Here is a 14058-nt window from a genome sequence, read left to right on the forward strand (position 1 = left end):
CATGCATAAAGAACTTAGAATATTTACTGAATACAAAATATCAGTATAATATTTCGACCCCACTATTTGAAGTTAACAAAATATTTATTTAATTCTTTTGACCAAAGGTTTGTAAATTAAACAAATCCTCGTTTTTACGTTCGTAGTAACGTAGTACATTCCATTGTCGGTCACCTGTGTCAATTCACGTGCACACTGACTACATTGTTTTTGTATTTGAATCTTTCGGCCAATAAAATGAGACGTTACAAGTTGTTTGTTTATGATACGCCACAATGTTATCAATGAACTATCAAATGCTAAACTTCACTGCATTTCACTGTAATTAACGATAAAATACTCGATTAAATCTCAAATGGTCATCATGGCATGTCTTTCAAATCCAAGTAAGGGATAGTAAGTTTGCCATGGGTTGTCAGTTTATTTTTGACTTAGAAAGGATATGTTAACTTTCAAGTCAAAAGCATTAAAGATATCTTCCGCCTCTCTTCGATATTTTGATATTTTTGACTTTATCTTAATATAAGATGTGATATCAAGTTAGAAGCATGTTGTTTTTTCCTCCTTTCTTTGTTTACTTTACCTTCCGACCTTTTAAATTCTTGATAAATATATACATGTATCATGCTATTGATTGAAATAACAATATTCGCCCATTTCGCTGTCTACATTTTATTGATTTGATTTTTTTTATGACAAAATACATTTCGCCTTTGAAAGTAACTTAGTTTGTTTATGTTTATATTTATTACTTGGAATGATTTTGTTTAAATTCTCTCGTTTTTTGAAGAAGTAAAATTTCTAATGTTTACATTACATAATCTACATCACAAGGCATTTGAGTTTACTTTGTAAACCAATTTCTCGTTATTATACTAGTACAATCGTTTAAATCGGTTTGTATTGAATAGATTATTGAATGGACATTGTTCTTTTCATACAAGAAACTTAAACATCCTTTATAAAAGAATACCTGATCATTTAAGAACAAACTTAATACACTGTATTGAAATAAACTTCAGAAGTCAATTCATGAATTTATTTGTAGTTTTCAGTGGTTTTGATAATACATATTATTAATGAATTCGCATATCAGTGAATTGTATTATATTTAGATTGCTTAACCATTATTATGACTTTGCATAACAAATGGAGAATCTGTCATTAATGCTTTTACACCCAAATAAACTTACAAAAAGAAGCATTCATTTCTTAAATATCTTTTGTGTTACATTACAACGATAAGAATTAATAACGATGAGTTCAAGAGAGAAAAATAAACAAACGTGACAGAAACCAAAATGGTACAGCTATTCATGATAATGGCCTTTATTGTAATTCTATAAGAAAATTACTAGCAGAAATCCTTTAAATATATTTTACTAGAAGAACAAGTGTGGACACAGATGAGTGTGGATAGTATGTTTGGATGTTTGACAGTGTCTTATGACAAAAGGAGTTCTATGTTTTTCCTTTATGGTGTTATTTTTTTTGTCTATCTGATGAGTTAAGCCTTTTTTAACTGATTTTTATAGTTTGTTCTTATGTTGTAGGGGTCCCAGGTTAGGGGAGGCTTGGGATCCCACTAACATGTTTAACCCCGCCACATTATTTTTGTATGTGCCTGTCCCAAGTCAGGAGCCTGTAATTCAGTGGTTGCCGTTTGTTTATGTGTTACATATTTGTTTTTCTTTCATTTTTTTACATAAATGAGGCCATTAGTTTTCTCGCTTGAATTGTTTTACATTGTCTTATCGGGGCCTTTTATAGCTGACTATATATGCGGTATGGGCTTTGCTCATTATTGAAGGCCGTACGGTGACCTATAACTGTTAATGTTTGTGTCATTTTGGTCTTTTGTGGATAGTTGTCTCATTGGCAATCATACCACATCTTCTTTTTTATATTATTAACTGTGTTGCACGGTGACAACCAATTTGAGCATTAGAACTGTTATTTATTTAATATTTTTTTTATGTTCATGACAGGCATGGAGGAGACAGTAATAACACTAGTTACCGAATGATTATGATAGAATATGTTCTACATCTTTGATTTTGGATACATTTTGTATCTAGGAGAGCAACACATAATAGATTAATTTTTTCACACGTTTTTTTTCTATATGGGAGATGATATCTAGATTTGAGAACATGATATAAGGAGCATGTAACTCGGTGATTGTCGTTTATTTATGTGTTACATATAAGTTTGTTTTTTTTTTTTTTTTTTTACTAAATAAGGCCATTAGTTTTCTCGTTTGAATTGTTTTATATTGTCATTTCGGTGCCTTTTATAGCTGATTATGCGGTATTGGCTTTACCTATTGTTTATGTCCGTACAGTGACCTATAGTTGTTAACTTCTGTGTCATTTGGTCTCTTGTGGAGAACTGTCTCATTGGAAAGCATACCACATCTTTTTCATATGTATTTGCTTACTATTGGTATGGTTCACTAGATTTAGTTAAAACAAACTTAAGTTAAGACTAAATAATTCTTCAATGTTTCCATTTGTAAAAGGGCATAACCCTAGAATGATAATCAAAGTGCTTGTAATCACTGAATGGTTATTAAAGACTGCTTTAATTTATCAGTTGGTAGTAAAGTGAATTTTGCATTGTATATTGTATAAAGCATTAATTTAAGATGATTAAACTACTATTCTTGACAGAGAAAGACAACTCTAATTTTCAAAGAAGATTTCATAAAGCATTGGTTTTAGGTAATTCAACAACCATTCTGGACAATTTATGGTCTCGACTCTACAAACATGCTTGTTTTTGGCCCTCAATTCTTCGACTGTTTGCCCCAATAACCCTTAAAATATACCCCAACCTTCTACTTATGGTATTAAACATTATGGTACAATTTCAGAGCAATTGAAATACTTATACACAACTTATTGTACTGACACTAAATTAATGCTTGTTTTGGGCACCTTTGGAACCTAAACCTTATGGACTATAACCCCCAAAATCAATCCCAAGCTTCCTTTTGTGGTTATAAACATTGTGTTATAATTTTATTTATTTCTTTTTGCTTATAGTTAAGTTATTATATGGAAACCATCTGTCTTCGGACGACGACGACAGGATACCTATTTAGGACCGCAAAAATTTCTGTGGTTGTATAAAAATTTCAAGCATGAACAATGAAATATAGTTTAAGAAATCGATAAGCCTAGAATCATTTTTTTAACATAATTGAACAAACATAATATGTTTGGTTTAAATTAAAATAGAATGCTTTTATCTCCCTAATACTTACATTGTACATAAGAGGTGATACTACTTTGACAAATCCTTGTACATGAGAGTTGTCTTTCAAATCTTTATTTTACAAAGAAAGAATTGCATAACAATGAACTGAGCTCAAAGCAAAGTAATTTAATAATACACTTAGACAAAGAGCTAAATCCAGTGATATACTTTGTACTACAGGTCCTTCGTGAACATCCATCGACCAAAACCATATCTCAAGAACATTCCATACTACATGGTTGGATTCAGAATTCCTGAAAAAGACATGATTGTTTTATCGTATTTTAAGTATATATATGCACAGGTTAAAACTTTCTTGTGGTATAATCATTCAGTATCTAGCAACTATCAATTTGCTTTATGCACATATTGATATAGGTTTAGTGTACATCTGTTGGAAATAAGAACACACACACCTCCATCTAGTTTTAGTCAACTGACAAAATATTCATAACTATAAAATGTTATCTAAGACCATAGGTGGATCCAGGGGGGCCGCCCCCCCCTTTTATGGAAAAAATTTGGTTGATTATATAGGGAATCACTCACTGAAGCATGACTGCCCCCCCCCCCCCCCATGAAAAGTTCTGGATCCACCAGAGCTCCAGATAAGGATTCACAAATTGGGGTTTTTACCCACCATTTTCTTATATAATTGGGTGATAAAGTTTTTTTATTGCATTATCAATTCCAGTTCACCCCTCATGTTAATATCAAATTGGGTTTTTCACCACCAAGCTCCTTAATGTATTGGGTTTTTTCATCAACACAATATTGAATATTTAGGCAATATCAACCCCAGATTTTTTTCCATCTTAAATGTGTTTCTTTCTTTGTTTAGCTGTTTTATTTGGTTTAGGGTTATTTGCTAGCTGTTTTATTTGGTTTATTCACTGAGGAGCAATAGTAGGTTCAATTTGTGTCCCGTTTTAAACTTTCTGCCAGTTTTGTGTTTTCTCACAAAAATGGATATGTGTATTCACAGGCACACGTCATGTACCTTTATATAATAAATTCTGAGACCAGTGACAGTGCCTGTATATGTGTATTCATAAATTAACCGTAAAATGAAATAAAAATAGTATAAGAACTCTAATTATACATGAATGTTTAAGTTTTATTCAATTTACATAAATCTACTGGTTTAGTTGTCTTTTACTAGAACTTTAGGTTTCTGGTGCTTTATCATGTTTATCATGTCATAATTGATTTGGCCTTTCACTTTTTCCAACTGTTTTTTTTTTGACGAAAACCTGATGTTTGATTGCAATGTTCTTTTTAAGGTATGCATACACGCCCGTGCGTTCGAGGACGCTTCCTAATAAAACTGGTTGGGTCTTGTTATCATCAGAACTTTCCCTCAGCTTTTCAAAAGAAGCAGAAAACATGCTTCTATTCAATATTTTTATCGGACATACACTTTTGTTTGAATTCAATGTATGTTATGATAAATCCCGAGCAATTCGAAACAAATATGACTTCATGACACATGCAAAATATGCAAAAATAAACTTATTTCTTTCTTTAAATTGAATTTATATAAAAAGAAGTGTAGTAGCTATCTAAATATTAGTGTTGAAATATCGGAACACCCTCCCTACGGAAAGTCGAGTGCACCGCGACACGTGGATGAATATGGCTAATCTATCTATAAATTAACATCGCAAAATTATTAAATAAATCTAGAATCAGAAGAACACACTGCGGTGAACGATTGAAAAGTTTTACCAAATAAAATTCTACATTTTTATCTTAAAAATTAACCAGTCTACTTAAAAGGGGGACAATATTTAATCAAACATTTAGTAACTGACAAAATCTCGGCTATATATAGAGAGAGAGGAGAGAGAAGTAGACCTTACTCAAGTCACTGGCCAAGAGACAAACTTAACTTCGAAACGGCCGCTTTTATACCACCGTTGACCAATCAAATTAATTATTCAAATTTGTTTTCCTTAACCCATATTTAGCCAATGAAAATCGCGGTATCAGACATCATTCGGAATCAGTGCCAAAATGGATGACATAATAACATTTCAAGATTTCCAAAATGAAATATCGGAACTATCTACTTAAAAACACAATTTACACCCAAAAATATGTAAGACAAAGTTAAACTAGATGGTAAGTGACAACGTCTCTCCCTCTTATGTGAACACGAACTATAAAATTTAAATTATATACGAAAAACCGGCAAAAGTTATTTTTACAGGCAATTTTATCAAAACAATTAATTTGCATAAGCCAATTCCGCTACAGGATAAACGCCGAGAAGATTGAAATGTTTTAAAAAACACGTACTTATTAAGCAATGGAAAACTCCAACAGGGACCCATTTCAGCTACTTGATGCAGGGATTTATTTTTAGGACGAAAGGAAATTTCCAATTATGAATATTATAAAAAAAGATTTACGCAACGACTGTAAACAGATAAGGGTAAATAACGTAAACTGTAGCCAATAAAAGGGTTGAGAACTAATGTTTTTGCACAGGAGGTTGAAATCCTATCAATGAGGGTCTATAAATATGTCAACTCGACTATCACAGTAGAGCTTCTACGAGAGAAGCTCTACTGTGATAGTCGAGTTGACATATTTATAGACCCTCATTGATAGGATTTCAACCTCCTGTGGTTTTTGGCATATAATTGGGTTTCCCTTTGAATTAATTGGGTTATTGAACCCAACAATGGGCAATTGCATTGGGTTTTTTATTATTTGTATAGCGGGATCACGCAAATACGCAGCTTATCTGGAGCTCTGATCCACCATTGAAGACTTGTCAGTGTCTATTTATCATTGCCACTAAATCAGTGATATATGTACACATACATATATATATATATGTAATTATATACATGTATGGCTAAAATTATAAAGTACATATATAAGACTAAAACTGGCATTCAGCCTTTACTACATCTTCATACCCAAATATAAAAAAGAAGATGTGGTATGATTGCCAATGAGACAACTATCCACAAAAGACCAAAATGACACAAACATTAACAATTATAGGTCACCCTACGGCCTTCAACAATGAGCAAAACCCATACCGCATATATAGTCAGCTATAAAAGGCCCCGATAAGACAATGTAAAAAAAAATGAATGAAAAACAAATACATGTATGTAACACATAAACAAACGACAACCACTGAATTACAGGCTCCTGACTTGGGACAGGCACATACATAAATAATGTGGCGGGGTTAAACATGTTAGCGGGATCCCAACCCTCCCCAAAGTCATTTTCAAATTGGACTTCATGATAAAATAAGATTCTATATCTACTACCAATGAAAATGAAATATCCCTCTAATAGACTAGCATTTAAATCACTGTTTTCCAAACTGGTAGCTAGGTCACCATGGATCTTAAATATTTCAAATGCATGTACATTTAATAATATAAATTCTCCAAAATTCACTATATTTTCCCTTTTTTTGTCTTCTGTTTGATATACCATTTTTTGAGTCTATATATTGTCTATATATATATATATATATTGTCCTTTATATTGAGGTCATTTTTCGCAAAATAAACCCACTTAATCTGAACTTTAAATGCAAAAGACCCCTAAATGGCTAACAGACATTGCTATAAAGAATTATAGTCCATGATTCATATACATGTGATTTAAGAATTCATGAAATTTAAACTGATGCACAATACTTTTTTATGAGACCTGTTTTAACTTAAGGACGACACCAAAAGTTCAATGAAGGATAAAAAACTTAATTCACATAGTTTTTTCACTGACCCCCCTACCCCCTTCTTAACTTAATTTGGGAAAAACTTATTGACCCATATGGATATATTTTGCTGCAGTCCAACCCCCAAACTATTTGAATTAAGTTTTTTTATCTTACATTGATCTTTTGATGTCGTCCCTTACCGTAAAAACTTTAAACAAAATAATTTTTTACTTCAATTTTAATTTCGAAAAAAGTGGATCATACTATATCAACATGATTAAGGAGCCTCGAGGGTATAAAATTTTCAGAAAAAAAATAAACATTTGTTTTTCATTACAAATTTTATTTGTTACCTTTTGTAGTTGTTACTTTATCATATGGTACAAAAATCATTCAAAACAATAAATTTGTGTTGGCCCCAGATGACTTTTACAGGGACTAAACTTGGGAATTTCAAGCTAGGAGCCCAGACCAGATATTTCATAATTAGTTTGTATATGTTCAATTAAAATTGAACTGAAAGTTTAGGGGCCCAGCTCAAAATGTAGGAGCCATGGGCGACTGGGCCCCCTTTAAGTTTTGTCCCTGTTTTAGAATGTATTCATCATTGAAAAAGTTCCAAATGATCTCCCTTTGGTGGGTAAATGTCATTTTTTTGCTTTAAAATTGAAATATCTTTTTCAACTCATCTGTGACCTATATTTTTTAATATCATTTCCATATGTAAGCTGTACTTAAACTAAATTATTGTAAAATTTGAGCGATTTCTGTAATAAATTTCTTTTTTTATTTCGATATTAACTTTATTTCTCCTATTACTTCAACAGAAAAAAAACACTTTTACATAAATGTATGCTTCTTTGGAAGACTGATTATGAGCGCAAATGAAGGGTGACCCCACTTTTTTTATTTAATTTTTCTATTAACTATAATATAAAGTTCATTTATAGAAAAATATAGAGAAATCCTATATAAATGATTTAGACCCGCCACCCCCTTAAAGTTTCTTGATGATCGCTTTCTAAAGTTTTTACTCCCTCAGCTCTCTACTAAAAAAACTCTATTTTCAGCCACATGACCCAAACAGGGAGTTGTACATTTGACTGTCTTTCCCAGATTGGATTAAATAGCGATAAGGTGTATTTTTCGTATTTTCCGGGATTGTTGAAAACTTGCATATTCATCACTATCTGATTTTGTGGTTTTAACAATCCAGACAGACAAATGGTTCGAGACCACAATTGTTGTCCCTTGATTTTCGTTGTTCACGAATAAAGTCCCTAGTGTTAATAGTGGGTTACTTGCCATTAATTTTAATACCCCTTCCAAATTAATTTATCCATGTTTAATGCCTCAAATTGTAAGTAAGGGGGTGAAATTACACTGTAAAAAAATTTGGGTCCCGAATTTAAAAGGAAAGTAGTGATTTGTTCCAGGTGAAAAAGGTTGAAATATAGGACTTCGGAAGCTGTCAAAAGATTTCAAGACGCCCTAAAGATAAAATTGTTCTTATTTTGAATTAGAGACGATGAAGTTTTCTACAATTTTGATATAATTTGTCCAAAAAGTAGTACAACACACTGTAAAAGTTTCATTGAGAAAGCGCAGGTGGGATTTTTTTTATTTTCATTTATGTTCTAAAAGAAATGCGCTACCAATTAATTGTGTTCGTGAAGTCTGTCAATATAGAATCTGTACTTGGGCAACTTCCTTAAATGATTTGGTGGTGTCAATTTGTCAAATAGCATGAAACTAAAGGATTCAAACTTTTATTCTATAGAATTTCTACAAAAATTACCAATTTTGGCATTTTATGGTCAAAATAGGCATTTTAAGGCTTTTTCAATATTAATGCATACATGGCATCCTGACTTTCTATCGGACAGGTTTTCATGTGTCAATACTTGTGTTTCTATGCCTTTTCATCTAGTTCCTTTACTTGTTTATGAACTCAGGATCTACAGAAAGAAGATTATCTCAGACAATATGTGCAAAATGTGTTGTATAAATGACCCTTGTCTAACGCCCTTGTTTGGATGAAGTCAAAAGTGGGGTTCTTGGTACATAAAATTTGAAGTCCACAATAAAGACCTCACTAAATTTGAACCAAAAGCACTTTACAATGTCTATTGTACCTGTTCCATTTCACATATCTTTCTTTTCTTCTGTAGGATAGCAAGTGGTTTAAATATAAGCCTGTTGACACTAAAATTGCATTCAAGTTTTTCACTAAAAAGCCAAAAATCTTTGTATCAGACCATTCTCTCTGCAAGAAAAGTTAATTGCAAGAGCCTTTTTGTGCTCAGATTTGTTGTATCATGTCACATGAGTATAGAAATGAAAAAAAAGACAATCGGTCATTAATGTAAATGGACTAAAAGTATGACTTTTGAGCAAATTTAAAGGGAAATGACGGGGAAGGGGCAAATTAGTGTTCAAGGGGAGCAAATGCTGTTTAAATTAGTATGCGGTTTTAAATATAGAGGGAAAGTGGATCGAGTTATCTTTTTAGACATTAGTTAAATATAACTTATGTAGACTTATAGTTACCTTCTAATTCTATAAAAAAAAAACAAAAAAAAACACACAACTCAGAACTATTCACTTGGACTATACTGATATGCAGACCTAAAAACAAAAAGAAATATATCATAAAATAGTGATTGAAAGATTCATAACACTTTGAAAATATAATTCAGACACGTGTTACACGGGGAGCATATATGTTTACAAATAATAATGTCACGTGATCGCGCACTGACCTCCCATGTTGCATCGCCCTTACAATTCACTAATACATAACCATTTTCATGCAAACATGTAACGTGAATGTGATTGGTTATCAAACATTACAGAAATAATGCATGAACCGCTGAAGAAGAAATTATTTCATCAAATAGATGATCATAGATGCGATTTTCACTTTCGACACGAATAGGTCGGGTTGACATTTCTGTCATCGGAGATAGTATTGAGATAAATGGGATAAAACGAACCGTCAAAAAGGTCTAGAGAAGCACATCAGTAGAACCTTAACATTAATAAGTAATACTTACCAAAAATTCTCTAATTGATAAACTATATGACTAAAATTTCACGAAAATAACAATAAATAATTTTGTTGATGGTAATGAAGCTGCTTAAATTGGCGCGAAAAAATTCTTACTCCTATTGCTTCACGTAAAAAAAAATGTATAGAATTGAATTCGACTACAGTTCAGCATAAAAAAAACGTGAATATGCAAAAGTCTGGTAATATGTTAATGAAAAAGTGTGTATAAATTTTCGTAAACGAAGTTACCTGTATACTTCACCAAGAATTACATTTGAGCGCAAAGATCTGTATGTGTGATTCGGCTTATGTAACATCGTCAATCGGAACTACTCGGCTATTCACTTCGTGCAAGCAGAAAGGCCGAGAAGTTCCGACTGGTAACAAAGTACAACATGATTAATGGAATTTTTTGCGTTGCTATTAAATCATTGAGGCCACGTGATTAAGGCCATCTATTTTTATTGCGGGTTCCACATATTTAAATCGGAATTATAGAAAAAATGGAATGTTGTGAGCAGAATCAAAACAGAAATGATGAACACTGCAACATTTCCAGCAAAATATAAATGGGATGGAGGATCTGTGTATTCACATTATTTGTAAAACTCTCCTTATTCATGTGAAGCGTGTGCTTTACATCGAGGCTTATTATGCTAAGCACCGACGCCACAGTACTTCAACCAATCAGACAATGTTTATTTGGGGCATTCGATCTATTTTTACTCAGATTTTGGAATATTTTAATCGAAATTATAGAAAAATTGAATATTGTTAGTACATATAAAATAGAAAAAGATGAATACTTTTAGCTAGAGATAATTTGGATGGGGGTTCTGTGTATTCACATTATTTGCACAACTCTCCTTACTGATGCCATATTTTGGAATTTCCGTGACCTAAATGGTTCGCGAAAATTAATATTTTTATATATAGTATAGTAAATAAAAAAATCAAAATGCTTAAAAGTAAATCATATTAATAAGTTTTTGCGTCATTCAGATCTTTTTATGATTAAGCGTATCCGTTTTATTTCATTTGCAAACATTTTTTAAAAATAAAACAAAGTAAACGATATATAAAGGCAACATTAGTATACTGCTGTTCAAAATTTATCAATCGATCGAGAAATCGATATAATTGTCTTGTAGACTTTCTTTCCGAATCATCAAAAAATGATTTAAAAGCTCTCTTAAAGAATCGATAAGACTGTCTACATCGTTCAGTTTCTGTATCGAGTGGCATATACTAATATCACATATGTTCGTTCGCTCGTTTGCTCCTGTCCAAGTTAAAGTCTTTTGTATCGGGTGCTACTCCTGAAATGAGACCAACTTTTGTGAATCTTTCATAGAATTTTACTCTGATGTTGTTCTTTTAACCCTCCTATTTCATTTCTTTATCAAACATATTTTTGGAATTAACTTTTCCATCTGGATACTCCAGTTTACGTTTACATAATGTTATGAAATTCTTAGAATGTTCAACGTTTAATACCATTGTGTATCTCTTATGCAAATCATTATACCTTTTTTATTATTATTATTAATCATATGTACGACAGAATATGAATTTGACTTTGCATGTAAAAAGGTAATAATAATCCTATAGGTTGAAGCGCAAATCGAGGTGAGATAGGTCAAACAGGGTCATAAAAGAGGGGCGAAAGATACCAGAGGGACAGTCAAACTCGTAAACCGAAAATAAACTGACAACGCCATGGCTAAGAAATAACAATTGTCATAATTATCATCCGACTTTTTACAGAAGATATCGCCTTTAAATATATTTTTTACCCCTTATTTCATTTTGGACAAGAACACAAGAAGAGACCCACCAATATAAGATTAAGGAGATATGGAATTATAGACAGTTAGACAACTATCAAGTTAAGTTCAAATGCCCACAATACAGTAAATTAGGTCACAATTCGGCCCTCAACAATGAAGAAAACTCACAATCTTCATTTATTCGTATTTTGAATCAAAAGGTTTGTCTAATTGCAAATAAATCATTTATGTTAAGCAAATTATTTCTTCCATAGGACAACCATGTACGGTAATGGCTACTGTTGGTAGACAGAATACACAGGACAAAGACAATAATGATTATAACAATAAAGGAGGTAAACAACTGACATGGCATGTGTGTTATAGAGCTAATTTTGATATAAAATATAAGGTGATGTGGTATTATTGAAAATGAGACAAGTAGATTTCGAATGAAGTGGATATAAGCAATTATTTGCAACTGCAGCGCCATTTACAACGTAGTTGGTAATAAGTTATAGTCGCCATCACGTAAAATTGGCACAATGTTTTTGGTTGAAAATTTTTAAACTAACAACCGCATTCATTCAAGATGACATTTTTAAATTAGCAGAATCAAATCCGATAATTTAAATACGTCATCTTGAATGAATGCGGTTGTTTAACAATTTTCAACAAAAAACATTGTGCCAATTTTACGTGACGGCGAGTATAGTTTAAATTAAACATCCAGCACAGAAATTATGCTAATATTTATTTGCAATTGGGTGGATGCTTTAAGGTCATCGTCATTATACATCACCTACTCGGCATGATGTCTCTATTAATGACTTGCTGCCATTTATAAAAAAAAACAAAAAACGTTAGGTATTCATCACATTCTCACGAAACTTCATTCTCTGTTCAATTTATGTTTGGAAACCACTGTTACAAGCCCTCATTCAAACCAATACAAACTAACAGCTATAATTTCGGATATTGCAAGTCACAGAATTTTCAAACCAGTCCGCATTGGAAAAGACGAACAAGAGAAAAGATCTACTTTGACAACAAAAGTCTCGATGGCGTCAACTTAGGCAATATCTTCATCATAAATTAGTTTAGTCGAAAATACCTCCTTATTTCATTGATCAGTCTGTCCCAATCATTTCTTATACCTATACCAAACCTATTACAACTAAAATTTTCAATTACAAACACGTTTTGCAGGATCTCAATATTGACGACTTCAAGTCTAAACCTCCTGATTGCACTTGTGCTAGTTCCCAATTCACATATAATCCGGCTGGCCACGTTATTACCGGTGACCTCAACATTGTCAATATCACTTCCCTGCGAAATGTGTTATCGAAAGGCCCGAAATATCGTGAACCTAAATCCATCAATTGGAAATACAACTTCAAAGTTTTGATGGATTCAGTCGAGGATTATGCCAGGCAATGGGCTAAGCGCGAGAAGGAAGACTGAGACACTCTATCCGAATAGATTAAGGCAGTGAGGTCGTTGATACAAATAAGAATTTAAAAAAACTCAATGGGTCTATCAATGCCCATGCTGCGTCAATCTTTAAAGACCCAAATGTTGCAAAACACTTATCCTACCTCCATGACAAATATGTTGTTGTCCCCGCAGATAAAGCCCCAGCAACATCGTTTTTGTGTGTAAAACTCATTACAATAACTGCTTGATAAACGAATTAGTTATTGACAATTCACTTGGAAACTCAACATATACCCTCACGATAATTCCAAAGAGGGAATCTGGATAATCATAGGTTTGTTCTATGTTCCTTTGGAATTTCAACCAAAAGAACTGGATCTTTCATCACTGTATTGGATACTTACTACACAAGTGTCCTTGCCGACAACGGGTGCCACATGTGGAGTAGGATCGGCTTACCCTGCCTGAGCACCTGATATCACCCCTAGTTTTTGGTGGGGTTTGTGTTGCTTATTCTTTAGTTTTTTTATGTTGTGTTATGTTTACTATTGTTTGTCTGTTTGTCTTTTTCATTTTTAGCCATGGCGTTGTCAGCTTAGTTTCGATTTATGAGTTTGACTGCATTTTTTTATAACTTTTTCAAAGTATAATAGAATCAATGACAATAAATATTTAACTAAATTAATAAATAATCTTGTAAATATCATTGATAGTTAGTAAGATATTCGAGTTCTATTCAATGATATGTATTCCATAATCCTTATGATTTGAAAACAGTGATCTTTAATTATCTAATTCCTTCACCGTGAAATAAAATCCTTTTTCCAAGTTTCAAGTGC

General features: G+C 32.3%; 1 protein-coding gene across 2 annotated transcripts in view; it reads left to right on the plus strand.

Annotated features, from left to right (window-relative positions):
* Positions 1–14058, plus strand: part of LOC143059752 (protocadherin-like protein) — a 42836-nt gene that overhangs the window by 4326 nt on the left and 24452 nt on the right. For both annotated transcript variants that reach the window (XM_076233304.1, XM_076233303.1), the window contains exon 2: positions 12055–12135. In XM_076233304.1, the coding sequence (XP_076089419.1) occupies positions 12072–12135 (64 nt within the window). In that variant the 5' untranslated portion in view covers positions 12055–12071. The remainder of the gene's footprint in view (positions 1–12054; positions 12136–14058) is intronic.

Source organism: Mytilus galloprovincialis, chromosome 14, assembly GCF_965363235.1.
Source record: "Mytilus galloprovincialis chromosome 14, xbMytGall1.hap1.1, whole genome shotgun sequence".
NCBI classification, from domain to species: domain Eukaryota; kingdom Metazoa; phylum Mollusca; class Bivalvia; order Mytilida; family Mytilidae; genus Mytilus; species Mytilus galloprovincialis.